The 17,935-nt window shown below is 39.8% G+C and overlaps 1 protein-coding gene across 1 annotated transcript in view; it reads left to right on the forward strand.

Moving 5' to 3' along the window:
- GALNTL6 (polypeptide N-acetylgalactosaminyltransferase like 6) overlaps positions 1-17,935 on the forward strand; it is a 1,932,308-nt gene that overhangs the window by 1,813,159 nt on the left and 101,214 nt on the right. The window contains exon 10 of the mRNA XM_063920636.1: positions 967-1,083. Coding sequence (XP_063776706.1) covers positions 967-1,083 — 117 coding nt within the window. The remainder of the gene's footprint in view (positions 1-966; positions 1,084-17,935) is intronic.

Consider the following 17,935-nt stretch of genomic DNA (forward strand, 5'->3'; position numbering starts at 1 on the left):
CCAATCATTTAACCCACAAGTGGCAGTCCCTGTTGCTAAAGTGATTAGTTTGAACTGTGCATGTCCTGTTTAAAATATTCAACATAAGGGTTGGTGACAATTCCATCTCGCACCTCTTTTCTTTGCATTATGTGTGGTTTGAAGCATTGCTGACTTATATCATGTCTGCCACTGCAGTGCCATTCTACTTAGTATAATGATCCAGCTACCTCAGTGCAACCTTTAGGCCTAACTGGATGAAAACAATATTGTGAGCTGTGAGGTGGTCAAAATTAACTGGAAATTAGTGAATATTAATGTTATTGAGGTTAATAATACTGTATTAACAAAAACGGGCCAAAATTCTGTGACTTAAGCTGTTTTTATAAATTTTTTTAAAAAGATACAGATCCAAAACCAAAACACGCAAGGACAGTATTGGCAAAACCAAATACAGATCCAAAACAAGGAGATACAGATCCAAAACCAAAACCCGGGGTTTTCCTACCTGAAATGCAACACTTATTTCCTGTAATGGAGTACACATCTCCCATAATTCACACTTACTTGGGCATAAATCATCTGTAATCACACATCCTTAGGACACAGTCACTCATATAGCCATCAGTGTGCAGGAAAGTGGCAGCCATTTTCTTCTAGCACACATTTTCCTGGTATCCAGTCAAATGGTCGACAGTAACCATGTTGACATTGAAAATGTCGACATCAGAATGTCAGTATGAACCATGTTGACATTCTGATGTCGACATTTTCAATGTCAACATGGTTACTGTCGACCATTTGACTGGATACCAGGAAAATGTGTGCTACAAGAAAATGGCTTCACATGTTGACAACTTCAGTGTAGAAACCCATCAATACTGATATATACATACTGTATCTACGCACAGTATGTATGTTTATTTATGTTGTATGCTTATGCTGCTACAGTATGTTTAAATGTTGTTATTTTTGTGTATTTTGCAGATACGAAATGTGGCTTCCAACCTTTGCATTGATAGCAAACATGGAGCAACAGGGACAGAACTGAGATTAGACACTTGTGTAAAAGACGGCTCTGAGAGGACGTGGTCACATGAACAGGTACATTACAAGTACTCTACATACCTGTAACGTTCACTTTACAGATACTGTACATCAATCTTCATATTAGTATGTAATGAAAATGCAGCCATTCATTTGTTCACTAAAGTAAAGCATATCACATCTTCATAACTGCAAAATTATGGAAATGTTTTGAACCAGTGTGACCTGCTACAGGGAACAAGAAGTGCTTGGCTCCCAATAGAGATGAGCGGGTTCGGTTCACCTATTTTACACGGTTCCGAGGCAGCCTCAGATCTTCCCGCCTTGCTCGGTTAACCCTGAACGCGCCCGAACGTCATCATCCCGCTGTCGGATTCTAGCGAGATTCCGATTCTATATAAAGAGCCGCGTGTCGCTGCCATTTTCACTAGAGATGAGCGGGTTCGGTTTCTCTGAAACCGAACCCGCACGAACTTCATGTTTTTTTTACGGGTCCGAGCAGACTCGGATCCTCCCGCCTTGCTCGGTTAACCCGAGCGCGCCCGAACGTCATCATGACGCTGTCGGATTCTCGCGAGACTCGGATTCTATATAAGGAGCCGCGCGTCGCCGCCATTTTCACACGTGCATTGAGATTGATAGGGAGAGGACGTGGCTGGCGTCCTCTCCATTAGAAATTAGATTAGAAGAGAGAGAGAGATTGTGCAGAGTCAGACAGAGTTTACCACAGTGACCAGTGCAGTTGTTGTTAGTTAACTTTTATTTATTTTAATATAATATATCCGTTCTCTGCTATATCCGTTCTCTGCCTGAAAAAAAACGATACACAGCAGCAGCCAGTCACACAGTGTGACTCAGTCTGTGTGCACTCAGCTCAGCCCAGTGTGCTGCACATCAATGTATAAAAGGCAAAGCTTATAATAATTGTGGGGGAGACTGGGGAGCACTGCAGGTTGTTATAGCAGGAGCCCCCAGGAGTACATAATATTATATTAATTTAAAATTAAACAGTGCACACTTTTGCTGCAGGAGTGCCACTGCCAGTGTGACTAGTGGTGACCAGTGCCTGACCACCAGTATAGTAGTATATTGTTGTATGTATTGTATACTATCTCTTTATCAACCAGTCTATATTAGCAGCAGACACAGTACAGTGCGGTAGTTCACGGCTGTGGCTACCTCTGTGTCGGCAGTCGGAACTCGGCAGGCAGTCCGTCCATCCATAATTGTATTACAATATATACCACCTAACCGTGGTATTTTTTTTTCTTTCTTTATACCGTCGTCATAGTGTCATACTAGTTGTTACGAGTATACTACTATCTCTTTATCAACCAGTGTACAGTGCGGTAGTTCACGGCTGTGGCTACCTCTGTGTCGGCAGTCGGCAGGCAGTCCGTCCATCCATAATTGTATTATTATTATAATATATACCACCTAACCGTGCTTTTTTTTTCATTCTTTATACCGTCATAGTGTCATACTAGTTGTTACGAGTATACTACTATCTCTTTATCAACCAGTGTACAGTGCGGTAGTTCACGGCTGTGGCTACCTCTGTGTCGGCAGTCGGCAGGCAGTCCGTCCATCCATAATTGTATTATTATTATAATATATACCACCTAACCGTGGTTTTTTTTTCATTCTTTATACCGTCGTCATAGTGTCATACTAGTTGTTACGAGTATACTACTATCTCTTTATCAACCAGTGTACAGTGCGGTAGTTCACGGCTGTGGCTACCTCTGTGTCGGCAGTCGGCAGGCAGTCCGTCCATCCATAATTGTATTATTATTATAATATATACCACCTAACTGTGGTATTTTTTTTTCTTTCTTTATACCGTCGTCATAGTGTCATACTAGTTGTTACGAGTATACTACTATCTCTTTATCAACCAGTGTACAGTGCGGTAGTTCACGGCTGTGGCTACCTCTGTGTCGGCAGTCGGCAGGCAGTCCGTCCATCCATAATTGTATTATTATTATAATATATACCACCTAACTGTGGTATTTTTTTTTCTTTCTTTATACCGTCGTCATAGTGTCATACTAGTTGTTACGAGTATACTACTATCTCTTTATCAACCAGTGTACAGTGCGGTAGTTCACGGCTGTGGCTACCTCTGTGTCGGCAGTCGGCAGGCAGTCCGTCCATCCATAATTGTATTATTGCGTCATGTGCTGTTTGGGGAGGGTTTTTTGGAAGGGACATCCTGCGTGACACTGCAGTGCCACTCCTAGATGGGCCCGGTGTTTGTGTCGGCCACTAGGGTCGCTTATCTTTCTCACACAGCTACTTCATTGCGCCTCTTTTTTTCTTTGCGTCATGTGCTGTTTGGGGAGGGTTTTTTGGAAGGGACATCCTGCGTGACACTGCAGTGCCACTCCTAGATGGGCCCGGTGTTTGTGTCGGCCACTAGGGTCGCTTATCTTTCTCACACAGTCAGCTACCTCATTGCGCCTCTTTTTTTCTTTGCGTCATGTGCTGTTTGGGGAGGGTTTTTTGGAAGGGACATCCTGCGTGACACTGCAGTGCCACTCCTAGATGGGCCCGGTGTTTGTGTCGGCCACTAGGGTCGCTTATCTTACTCACACAGCGACCTCGGTGCAAATTTTAGGACTAAAAATAATATTGTGAGGTGTGATGTGTTCAGAATAGGCTGAAAATGAGTGTAAATTATGTTTTTTGAGGTTAATAATACTTTGGGATCAAAATTACCCCCAAATTCTATGATTTAAGCTGTTTTTTAGGGTTTTTTGAAAAAAACACCCGAATCCAAAACACACCCGAATCCGACAAAAAAAATTCGGTGAGGTTTTGCCAAAACGCGGTCGAACCCAAAACACGGCCGCGGAACCGAACCCAAAACCAAAACACAAAACCCGAAAAATTTCAGGCGCTCATCTCTAATTTTCACTCGTGCATTGGAGATTGAACGGAGAGGACGTGGCTGCGTTCTCTCCCTAGAAAGCTCCGTATCTGTGCTCAGTGTGCTGCAAATATCTGTGCTCAGTGTGCTGCAAATATCTGTGCTCAGTGTGCTGAAAATATCTTCGTTCTCTGCCTGCAAACGCTCCATATCTGTGCTCAGTGTGCTGCAAATATCTGTGCTCAGTGTGCTGCATTGTGGGGACCACCAGTATATAATTATAGTAGTACAGTACAGTAGGCCATTGCTGTATCTTGCAGCTGTGTCACGTATACTATCTCTGTGCTGCAATATTGTGAGCAGTATATAGTAGGACTGTGCAGCATTTTGGTGACCAGAAGTATACATATAGTACAGTACAGTAGGCCATTGCTGTATCTTGCAGCTCTGTGTCAAGTATACAATCTCTGTGCTGCATTATTGTGAGCAGTATATAGTAGGACAGTGCAGCATTTTGGTGACCAGCAGTATACATATAGTACAGTACAGTAGGCCACTGCTGTATCTTGCAGCTCTGTGTCAAGTATACTATCTCTGTGCTACATTATTGTGAGCAGTATATAGTAGGACAGTGCAGCTTTTTGGTGACCAGCAGTATACATATAGTACAGTACAGTAGGCCATTGCTGTATGTTGCAGCTCTGTGTCAAGTATACTATCTCTGTGCTGCATTATTGTGAGCAGTATATAGTAGGACAGTGCAGCATTTTGGTGACCAGCAGTATACATATAGTACAGTACAGTAGGCCATTGCTGTATCTTGCAGCTCTGTGTCACTTCAAGTATCCATATCTGTGCTGCATTGTTGTGAGCAGTATATATAGTAGTACAGTGCAGCATTTTGGTGACCAACAGTATATAGTTGTACAGTACAGTAGGCCATTGCTGTATCTTGCAGCTCGGTGTCACTGGATAGAAAGTGGCGAGACAAACCGCACTAGATCGCTCCCGTCTCTAAAGAAATCCTCCCAAGAGAGGAGGTATGATTTCAACAGGAGACTGACTTAAATCAAATAAAGTAACCAACTATTAATTTATTCAAAAGGAGAGAAAGAATATCTCTTATGATTAATTTTATTAGTTGGTGGTGCTCCCCAGAGTCAGAAATAGTACGTATTTTAGGGAAAGAAAAGAAGACTCTTTTTTTGGGGCACTCTTATTAAATTACACCTGTGCAGAAAAGATGCTGTTATAAATAAAATATAACTTTTATTAAGTATATTTAAAAATATCTGAGATTATATTTATTCAACAAAAATGCAGCAGTGCATTCATGCCCTGCAAGTAGATTGGGTATGAAGTTACTCCCAATTAGTTGGGTATATGTTGCTTCCCAAAAAGTGGGTGTTTCTATAGGTTATGAGAGCCCACAAATTATATCTACACACCTCTATTATCAAAAAACCCTTTATGGTATTTAATTTTTATTTTTATTTTTCAATCTGAAATTCCAAACAGCACTAATTGATACGAGGCAAATTGCCAAAGACAATCTTAAAGTATCAAAGTGCATAAACACTGACTGTAGGATTTTTTCTTTCTTATAAGTGGTTCTTACCCCGGTTGTCAATTTTACAAATGTAAACGGCCGGTAGTAATCAGCTCAGTCTCTATAATAATCACGTATTGGGGATTCTTGAGGTATAATCATATCAGCAACACATGTGTTTCCACTTTATATATGAAAAGTCCTATATTGAGTTGCGGTCACAAATTATGAGGAGAAACACCAAATACATTACCCGACATAGACTATTATACCTGCAGCCTGATCTGTGTATTTGAAATAGACTCATACAAGATTATATGTGAGTCACAGAGTATATCACCGTTGTAACATCAGTCCGAAAAGGGTAACAAAAGTATTCTGACTCTAGGGGATAAATTATGTCCTTGTTGTTGCAATTACCGGTGAATTATATACACACGTCTACAGGATACAGAAATATATTGCAACTGTCCGCAGATGGACCCGAACAAGATGTTTTCCAATTTTTACACAGAAATCACATATATTCTCTTTAGCAGCAGGCTAAAGAGAGCAAAAAACAAAGTGCAATTCCATGCTCTATAGAGGGATACAGTGCGCCCCTGCCGCTGCAACCGCCAGTATACTATTTAGTCACATCCAAAAATTGTACCTTTCTTATATCAGAAAGCCAACGTATATTAGACTCCTCTAGGATGTTTTTTATTTGAATTTTTGTACAAAAATCACATATAGTGCATTATATTACAACACCAGGCTGAAGAGAGAGAACATAAGCCAATTACGTGCTCTATAAAAGGATATCATATATCTTTGTTGTTACAGGCACCAGTATTATTATTCAATCACATCTAAAAATTGCAGATTTCTCATGTCAGAAAGCTACATTATAAAGATTAACTTTCTCATCTGGGTCATATGTGATTAAGGCGCTTGTCCTCACAAATAAAAAAACACTTAGAATATGGTAATTGGACTAAACCATGCTAAGTGTAATAACCTGTGTAAGTCATTAGTAGCATTTCAGGGAGGCAAATTTCCACATATCAGAATAGACACAGTATATTGGTTATATTCCCTTGATTATACGTATTCACCAAAAAACACGCAGAAAATATGTGTAGCTAACATTTTGAATCATTAAAGTACATCGTATTGTCAATCCATATATTCATCATAACATATATATGTGTTTGAGAATTCCCCAATTATGAGAGAGAGAGAAAGAGACCAGTGAATAAACCTGCAACTTCTGCTGTCATTCCTTCTTGATTACCTGCGCCTATGGCAATCAGCGGAGGGAAGATGAGAGAGTGGCCGGGTAATCTGCTGGTTGAGAAGAAAGAAAGGAGCCGTTCTGCTGTTCCCGTTAGAGTGCATACGGTTACCTGGTGTCAAAGGATATTGCAGGGAGCCGCAGCGCAATGCAGGAATGAGAGTTGGCCGATTGTTATGTGCTTATATCAAAGAATTAAACAGATTGAGTGAGTAGAGAGAGCCCGTGTTGTGGGCGTGTGAGCTCACGGTCCTCCCACTGGCAGCGGCATCAGCTCCGACTGAGCTGTGGAATGGATAACGCGTTTCACTCGTAAGCTTGTTCACATCCTGTCACATGCAGCATCCACAGCACACCACTACCATGGACTATATATAGCAGATCCTTAATGGTCTGTAATCACAATTAATTGGATTGACAGATACATGAACCACTAAGAAAAGAGCTAAATAAAATAAAATGACAACCTTTAAAAAGAGAAAAAAAGAGAAAAAGAGATCTTTTCTGGGTTCACACCTATAAGCTTACTGCAAAATTGCTTTGTCCCAGAGAAAAAAAAACTGTATACACAAACCTTTATAAGCGCATGAATGTGTGTGCACGCATGCATACGTTTTTTAGAAAAATCCCCATGAATCACACAGTTTAAATTAATTAAATACCTAGAGTTTTTTAGTTGATACCTTCGGCTCCTATCTTGTGACCGTATCATTAATAGACAATTGTGTGGTTATTGGTCCAAAACAGTCCACCGTGCAATATAGATTGTAATTGAAATAAACTGCCTGTACGGGATAGATAAATGCAATAATGGTTAACTGTGTTTTTAGGTAGATTTTATTTATCCACAGGGGGACTGTGCATGTATGCATAAGCACATATACATGCAATTACATACGCATGCATATGTACACATACATGAAACACACACATGCGCATGCCCATTGATTTTTATTTTTTACAGGAAAAAAGAAAGAAGAAGAGAGACGTGAAATATTAAATCAACAAGTATTAACAAGAATTAGATTGAAATAATAATACTACTACTACTACTACTAGGTATTCTTCCTAGATTCAATTTTTTCATTGTTTTTATATTTTAATTATTTTTATTTTTATTTTGTATATTATTCTGTTAATTACTTTATATTTAGTATTTTTCTTTTATATTTTTTGATTTTTTTATTTTTATAATTTTTATAGTTTTTATAATTAAACGAGAGAAAAGAGAACAATCTTAAAATAAAGAGATTAGAATTATATAAAGGTTACTACGGGTATATAGAGAAACTTTCATATGTACATCCTTATTTACCCATATATATATATATACATAAATATAAATAGAGTAGAGCGCCAAACTTACGGGATCACCTTGTCAGGAGCCATTTTACTCGCACCAAACCTAAAAATCCCACTCTGGTAGGATCTTTCGCATGTGGATCTTGCAAAGCTTGCCAATTTATGACTAGGAAAAAGGAAATCATGGACAGATATGGCAATAACATCAAAATTAAGGATTATATCAACTGTCGAACAACTGGGGTGGTTTACTGTATTCTATGTGAATGTGGTGCCAAATATGTGGGAATGACCACATGAATGCTAAAACAACGCATCCTTGACCATATTGGGACAGTGAGGAATGCTGTTTTGGATATGAGTAGGGGAAGACAATTGACCACAGTGGCCAGACATTTTCATTATAAGCACAAGGGCGATTTGAAGACTTTCAAGGCATTTGGCCTAGAGGTAGTGCACCTTGGCATTAGGGGGGGAGATCTCACTAGAGAGCTACTTAAATGTGAAAGTCGCTGGACATTCAAACTGGATGCTCTAACTCCGGGCGGACTCAATGAACATATCAATTATAGCCCTTTTTTGTGATAATATTCACATCAATCACATTATCTGTAATTATCTGTAATCAACCTTTTCATATCGCCCCTATGTTTCAAAACTATAATATACTATCTGGCCTATATATATATTTTTCTCCCTCTCTCCTACCTCTCCTCATTCTTTATATTTTTCTCCCTCTCTCCTACCTCTCCTCCTTTTTGTCCTCTGTTTTTTCCCCCCCTTTTCTTCATCTTCACAAATTCAATACTTATGAAGCCTTGTTCACCTCTTGTAAAAATATCCCCCTATATGTCTCTAGGTATGTGGGTGTATACCCGTGTATGTGCATGCACATGCGCATACACACAAGGAGAGGTATATGGACACACATATATTTATATTTATATTTATGTATATATATATATATATATATATATATATGGGTAAATAAGGATGTACATATGAAAGTTTCTCTATATACCCGTAGTAACCTTTATATAATTCTAATCTCTTTATTTTAAGATTGTTCTCTTTTCTCTCGTTTAATTATAAAAATTATAAAAATTATAAAAATCAAAAAATCAAAAAATATAAAAGAAAAATACTAAAAATAAAGTAAATAACAGAATAATATACAAAATAAAAATAAAAATAATTAAAATATAAAAACAATGAAAAAATTGAATCTAGGAAGAATACCTAGTAGTAGTAGTAGTAGTAGTAGTAGTAGTAGTAGTAGTATTATTATTTCAATCTAATTCTTGTTAATACTTGTCGATTTAATATTTCACGTCTCTCTTCTTCGTTCTTTTTTCCTTTAAAAAATAAAAATCAATGGGCATGCGCATGTGTGTGTTTCATGTATGTGTACATATGCATGCGTATGTAATTGCATGTATATGTGCTTATGCATACATGCACAGTCCCCCTGTGGATAAATAAAATCTACCTAAAAACACAGTTAACCATTATTGCATTTATCTATCCCGTACAGGCAGTTTATTTCAATTACAATCTATATTGCACAGTGGACTGTTTTGGACCAATAACCACACAATTGTCTATTAATGATACGGTCACAAGATAGGAGCCGAAGGTATCAACTAAAAAACTCTAGGCAGTTTATTTCAATTACAATCTATATTGCACGGTGGACTGTTTTGGACCAATAACCACACAATTGTCTATTAATGATACGGTCACAAGATAGGAGCCGAAGATATCAACTAAAAAACTCTAGGTATTTAATTAATTTAAACTGTGTGATTCATGGGGATTTTTCTAAAAAACGTATGCATGCGTGCACACACATTCATGCGCTTATAAAGGTTTGTGTATACAGTTTTTTTTTCTCTGGGACAAAGCAATTTTGCAGTAAGCTTATAGGTGTGAACCCAGAAAAGATCTCTTTTTCTCTCTTTTTTCTCTTTTTAAAGGTTGTCATTTTATTTTATTTAGCTCTTTTCTTAGTGGTTCATGTATCTGTCAATCCAATTAATTGTGATTACAGACCATTAAGGATCTGCTATATATAGTCCATGGTAGTGGTGTGCTGTGGATGCTGCATGTGACAGGATGTGAACAAGCTTACGAGTGAAACGCGTTATCCATTCCACAGCTGAGTCGGAGCTGATGCCGCTGCCAGTGGGAGGACCGTGAGCTCACAAGCCCGCAATACGGGCTCTCTCTACTCACTCAATCTGTTTAATTCTTTGATATAAGCACATAACAATCGGCCAACTCTCATTCCTGCATTGCGCTGCGGCTCCCTGCAATGTCCTTTGACACCAGGTAACCGTATGCACTCTAACGGGAACAGCAGAACGGCTCCTTTCTTTCTTCTCAACCAGCAGATTACCCGGCCACTCTCTCATCTTCCCTCCGCTGATTGCCATAGGCGCAGGTAATCAAGAAGGAATGACAGAAGAAGTTGCAGGTTTATTCACTGGTCTCTTTCTCTCTCTCTCATAATTGGGGAATTCTCAAACACATATATATGTTATGATGAATATATGGATTGACAATACGATGTACTTTAATGATTCAAAATGTTAGCTACACATATTTTCTGCGTGTTTTTTGGTGAATACGTATAATCAAGGGAATATAACCAATATACTGTGTCTATTCTGATATGTGGAAATTTGCCTCCCTGAAATGCTACTAATGACTTACACAGGTTATTACACTTAGCATGGTTTAGTCCAATTACCATATTCTAAGTGTTTTTTTATTTGTGAGGACAAGCGCCTTAATCACATATGACCCAGATGAGAAAGTTAATCTTTATAATGTAGCTTTCTGACATGAGAAATCTGCAATTTTTAGATGTGATTGAATAATAATACTGGTGCCTGTAACAACAAAGATATATGATATCCTTTTATAGAGCACGTAATTGGCTTATGTTCTCTCTCTTCAGCCTGGTGTTGTAATATAATGCACTATATGTGATTTTTGTACAAAAATTCAAATAAAAAACATCCTAGAGGAGTCTAATATACGTTGACTTTCTGATATAAGAAAGGTACAATTTTTGGATGTGACTAAATAGTATACTGGCGGTTGCAGCGGCAGGGGCGCACTGTATCCCTCTATAGAGCATGGAATTGCACTTTGTTTTTTGCTCTCTTTAGCCTGCTGCTAAAGAGAATATATGTGATTTCTGTGTAAAAATTGGAAAACATCTTGTTCGGGTCCATCTGCGGACAGTTGCAATATATTTCTGTATCCTGTAGACGTGTGTATATAATTCACCGGTAATTGCAACAACAAGGACATAATTTATCCCCTAGAGTCAGAATACTTTTGTTACCCTTTTCGGACTGATGTTACAACGGTGATATACTCTGTGACTCACATATAATCTTGTATGAGTCTATTTCAAATACACAGATCAGGCTGCAGGTATAATAGTCTATGTCGGGTAATGTATTTGGTGTTTCTCCTCATAATTTGTGACCGCAACTCAATATAGGACTTTTCATATATAAAGTGGAAACACATGTGTTGCTGATATGATTATACCTCAAGAATCCCCAATACGTGATTATTATAGAGACTGAGCTGATTACTACCGGCCATTTACATTTGTAAAATTGACAACCGGGGTAAGAACCACTTAAAAGAAAGAAAAAATCCTACAGTCAGTGTTTATGCACTTTGATACTTTAAGATTGTCTTTGGCAATTTGCCTCGTATCAATTAGTGCTGTTAGGAATTTCAGATTGAAAAATAAAAATAAAAATTAAATACCATAAAGGGTTTTTTGATAATAGAGGTGTGTAGATATAATTTGTGGGCTCTCATAACCTATAGAAACACCCACTTTTTGGGAAGCAACATATACCCAACTAATTGGGAGTAACTTCATACCCAATCTACTTGCAGGGCATGATTTCACTGCTGCATTTTTGTTGAATAAATATAATCTCAGATATTTTTAAATATACTTAATAAAAGTTATATTTTATTTATAACAGCATCTTTTCTGCACAGGTGTAATTTAATAAGAGTGCCCCAAAAAAAGAGTCTTCTTTTCTTTCCCTAAAATAAAGCTCGGTGTCACTGCAAGTATCCATTCCATATCTGTGCTGCATTTTTGTAAGCAGTATATATAGTAGTATAGAGCAGCATTTTGGTGACCAACAGTATACAGTTGTACAGTACAGTAGGCCATTGCTGTATCTTGCAGCTCCCTGTCACTGCAATTATCCATTCCATATCTGTGCTGCATTTTTGTGAGCAGTATATATAGTAGTACAGTGCAGCATTTTGGTGACCAACAGTATATAGTTGTACAGTACAATAGGCCACTGCTGTATCTTGCAGCTCTGTGTCACTGCAAGTATCCATTCCATATCTGTGCTGCATTTTTGTGAGCAGTATATATAGTAGTAAAGTGCAGCATTTTGGTGACCAACAGTATATAATTGTACAGTACAGTAGGCCATTGCTGTATCTTGCAGCTCTGTGTCACTGCAAGTATCCATTCCATATATGTGCTGCATTTTTGTGAGCAGTATATATAGTAGTACCAACAGTATATAGTTGTACAGTACCGTAGTACAGTGCTCAGTGTCAGTGCTGCATTGTGGTGACCAGTATACTACAGTACAATAGTCCAGTGCTGTTCTCGCTGCTCAGTGTCAGTTCTCCGTAGTATCATCAGTGCTCAGTAAAATCAGTGCTCAGTATAATCAGTGATTGATCAGTATAATCAGTTCTCAGTATAATCAGTGCGCTGTTAGACGTGCGCCCGTTTTCCGCCATTAGTGCATTGGGATTTAGACAATTGATGAAGTTATTGTGTCCCCGGTACAAAATCCCATCTAGATTCCACTTACTAGGCAGGCGATAGCGAGATTTTACCAATTAATATCAGTGATTTATAATTCATTATTAATTACAGTGATCTTGCCAAATGATTCCAGTGATTTTGTCATTTTCTTCCAGTGATTTGGACCAATAATACCATTGATTAGAACGAATAATTCCTGTGATTTTGTCATTTTCTTCCAGTGATTTGGACCAATAATACCATTGATTAGAACTAATCATTCCTGTGATTTTGTCATTTTCTTCCAGTGATTTGGACCAATAATACCATTGATTAGAATGAATAATTCCTGGGATATTGAGGTTTGTGTCACTTAGCTTAGCCGTCCAGCGACCACAGTGCACCTCTTTTTCTCTTTTCTTTGCATCATGTGCTGTTTGGGGCCAATTTTTTTAAGTGCCATCCTTTCTGACACTGCAGTGCCACTCCTAGATGGGCCAGGTGTTTGAGCCGCCCTCTTCGGTCGCTTAGCTTAGTCATCCAGCAACCTCAGTGCAAATTTTAGGACTAAAAATAATATTGTGAGGTGTGAGGTGTTCAGAATAGACTGGAAATGAGTGGAAATTATGGTTATTGAGGTTAATAATTCTGTAGGATCAAAATTACCCCCAAATTCTATGATTTAAGCTGTTTTTGAGGGTTTTTTGAAAAAAAAAAACACCCGAATCCAAAACAAACCCTAATCCGACAAAAAATTTTAAGGGAGGTTTTGCCAAAACACGTCTGAATCCAAAGCATGGCCGCGGAACCGAATCCAAAACACAAAACCCGAAAAATTTTCGGTGCTCATCTCTAGTTCCCAATATAGATATTATTTCTCATGGTGATTTCCTAGCCTTATTTTTGTCTTCATTCAGACTTACACTCTTTGCTATTATGTATATGATGGTACTGATAATGGGCAAGGTTGTTTCCGTGAAGTACAAATTGATGAGAGGGAAATAAAAAAATATGCTTATTAGCATATAATAAAATAAAACCAAATTACAGTGTTGCTGTATGAAGAAAGGCCAGTTACCTTTACAGATAGTAATGCATATCTGTCTCACTGTACAAGGAGGCATTTGTTTGGCATGATCTCCCATCAGTAAATACCTGCAGTCTGGGATCCTGTAAGTTGCTTAAGATATTCCACAACTCTTTCTTTTAATAGTGTTTCCATTACTTTCCCTACTACTGAAGTAGGGCTTACTCGTCTGTAGTTACTTGCTTCCACTTTTGTGCAGTGGTACTAGATTTGCTCTTTTTCAGTGGTCTGGAATTGCACCTGTAGCTATTGACTGGTTGAATCATTTAATTAATGGTGCTACCAGACAGTGGCGTGCAGTGAGGTCAGTGGCTTATGAGGCACTACAATCATAATGTCCACCAAATCCTGCTGATGACCCCTACCGCTGCCATGCCAATGCCCGCTACTGCCTGCTCATCATACTTGTGATATATTGTACATTTTTATAGAAAATAAAAATTTAACTTAGTGTTTTGGACTGGTAAGGGAGTGGGAGGAGGACATGAATGCAATTTTGTTGTCCAGGGCTTCCATTAACTTAATGGAGAAGGGTCTGAATGGGTTAAAAAAATGTAAAAAAAAATGTGTGAGTTCCCCCCACCTAAGTTTAACAAGCCTCGGGCTCTTTGAGCCGGTCCTGGTTGTTTAAATACTGGGAAAATTGGACGGGGCTTCCCCGTGTTTAGACAACCAGCACCAGGCTCTTAGTCCGGTCCTGGTTTAAAAAATATGGGGGACAAAAGGTGTAGGGGTCCCCCGTATTTTTAAAACCAGCACCGGGCTCCACTAGCCAGGGACATAATGCCACAGCTGGGGGACACATTTATGTAGGTCCCTGCGGCCGTGGCATTACCCCCCCCCAACTAGTCTCCCCTGGCCGGGGTTCCCTGGAGGAGTTGGGGCCCCTTAAATCAAGGGGTCCCCCCCTCCAGGCACCCAAGTGCCAGGTGTGAAGCCTGAGGCTGTCCCCAGCACCCCTGGGCGCTGGGTGCTGGGCTGATAGCCATAAGTGTGTAAAAAAGAATATTGATTTTTGTTGTGGAACTAAAAGGCCCAGCAACCCTCCCCCGCTTGCTGGTACTTGGAGAACTTCAAGTACCAGCATGCGGGAAAATAACGTGCCTGCTGGTACCTGTATTTCTACAACAACAAAAATTACCCAAATAAAAACACAACACACACACACACCTTGAAAGTACAAATTTATTAAAACACACTTACACACTCACACATACTTACCTACATCCCACGCCAATCACGTCCACTTGTCCATGTAGAATCCAATAGGGGTTACCTGTAAAAATGAGAGAGAGATTACTTACCTACATCCCACACCGATCACATCCACTTGTCCATGTAGAATCCAATAGGGGTACCTGTAAAAATGAAAATTAATCTTACAAACGAAGTAATCCACAGGGGGGGGGAGAGAGAGAGAGAGAGAGAGAGAGAGAGAGAGAGCATACCTCCCAACATGACCCTCTCAAGGAGGGACAGAATGCTCTGCTTCTGGACTTCCCTCTTGATTTAGGATTGCCATCACCTGTGCTGAAACATCTTTTACCCTTTTACCTGTTCAACACAGGTGCCGGCAATCATAAATTAAAAGAACAGACCAGCAGCAGAGCATTCTGTCCCTCCTGGAGAGGGTCATGTTGGGAGGAGAGAGAGAGAGAGAGAGAGAGAGAGAAAGAGAAAATATATAATTATGCACTCACTGACGTGGTTTGCTGCTGGCTTGGAGCGGGAGGAGCACAGACAGGGAAGAGTGCTTCTGCTGGCTGGGAGGACGGAGCAGGCACCAGAGGCGGAACGAGAGGGGGGGGATTCCGACCCGGCCACCACACTGAGGTGCCGCCACGGAAGAGGAATGGGGGGGATTCCATCGGGGCTGAATGCACGCCCCTGTCATTGAGGCACCAGTATAGGTGCCGCTTCCTCATGCTTTTTCAGTGGGCTTTCACAGCCCATTGCTTCGCCCTGCCCCCTACCCGGACTTTTAGTGTTAGTGGCGGGAGGCACCTCTCCCGCTGCCTCCCACCCTCACACACAGCCACATACACAGGGGAGAAATGATTAGAATAATAAAAGAAGATATTTATCACAGAATCTGTGCTATAAATATCCTTTTTATTATTTTAATCATTTTGATAGGGGAGGCACTGCCTGCCCTGACTGCACGTCCCTGCTACCAGCATATCGTCAAGCTCTTTTAGAATCCTTGGATGTATCCCATCTGGCCCTATTGATTTATCTACTTTCCATTTTGAAAGTTCTGTAAGGATGTTCTTCTAGTTTACGTTTATGAATGTTCTTGCGGCTTAATCGTGTTTCCTTCCCCTCTCCTTCTGTAGTGAGTACTGTCTCCCTCAACCAAACTCTCACTGTCTCACTTAAGTCTTCTTATTCCTCCAATTGATTTTTTCCTTTCACACATATATATATATATATATATATATATATATATATATATATATATTTTATTAAGTTTTGCCCCCCTTTATCTAATATCTATTCTTCCTTTGCATGCCAGATCACCTCTTTAGCATCCTTCCATCTATCATAATACAATTCTTTGTCGTTATTATTTTGAGTCTGCTTATATTTCTTAAAGTCCATCTTTTTAGACTTCACACTAGTTGATACCTCTTTTGTGAACCACACTTGCTTCCTTTTCCTGGTTCTTTTCCTACCCCTTTTGATACAATAGTATGTTGCTTTTAGTATTGCATTTTTTACTTTTTCCCACCCTTTCAAGTTCCTCCAATCCATCAATGAATCGCTTAAACATCTCCCCGGTTTTGCAAAGTCAGCCTTCTTAAATAACACCTTTGTTTTTTATATGGCATATGTTGGACCCTGTCTTTATACTAAACCATACTGCTTGATGGTCACTGGATCCTAGGTACTCACCCACATACTGTATATGTGTCATATCACGTCACCAATTGTGTGTCACAAAATGTCCCAGTTTCCGCTGCCGCTGGGTTACTCACCTGTCATCCCACTCCTGACTCTGACTCTGTGGCAGTCGTCTGGAGACCCGGGGCGGCTCTCTAATCATATGCAACATCTGCATCCCTCTGCAGCTACCATGCTTCTCTCTGGGTTCTATCTGCTGGATGCAGCCATGGCAGTCTGAGTCAGGTGGTTGTTCAAGCTCCAATGGAAGACAAGTCTGCAGTCATGTGATGCCCTGATGCCCCAGCCAATCCCTGATCAGCCAGGGGTATAAAGGAACTTCCTTGGGAGACAGAAGGGGCAAGTGCAATGTTGTCTATAGCCCTGTTTAGACCTCTCCAGTGACCTCCTGCATTTACCCTTGCTCTATTGCCAATCTCCAACTTGCTGCACTACTGGCTCCTGTATCTATTCTGATATCCTGTACTATCACTTCCAGTCTGATATCCTGCACCATTGGTTCCAGTCTGATAACCTGCACATCCATTCCAGTCCGATAACTTGCACTATCAGTTCCAGTCCTATAACCAGCACCATTGGTTCAATTATAGTGCTCCAGTTATTCCGGTTTCATCTTGGTGATCCAGTTTCCAGTACCAACCTGGTTCCTATAATCTCTTCCACCCGTGGTATTCTGGCATCAGAACTGGAAAAACCCGTTCAGAGTGCCTGTGTGTCGGGCACACCTAAGCCCAAACTCCCTTGCTGGGGTCTCTGGTGAAGACCACTGGCATGTTAGACTCTGCATCTCTGTACAGGGTCTCGATCAATTCCAGCCTACCAGCCAGCATCCTCAGCTCTTTTGCAGCCAGTCCGAATCCATTCTGGAAACTACAATATTCCAGTTGCTTTCTGATGCACTCAGCTATCCTGCTATTTTAGTTCCATTCCTGAGTTCTCAGCAATCCTGCTAATCATCTGCATCTCAGGGTATGCTTCTTTTCTTTTCCATTCTGGAGTATTCAGTTGTTCCATTCATTTCAGTCTGTCAGCATTATGATTTCATTCCAATGAAACCCGTGTTCAGACTCTATATCATTCATCATCTGTGTATAAGCATC

This window comes from Pseudophryne corroboree, chromosome 1, assembly GCF_028390025.1.
Source record: "Pseudophryne corroboree isolate aPseCor3 chromosome 1, aPseCor3.hap2, whole genome shotgun sequence".
In the NCBI taxonomy this organism is placed as follows: Eukaryota; Metazoa; Chordata; class Amphibia; order Anura; family Myobatrachidae; genus Pseudophryne; species Pseudophryne corroboree.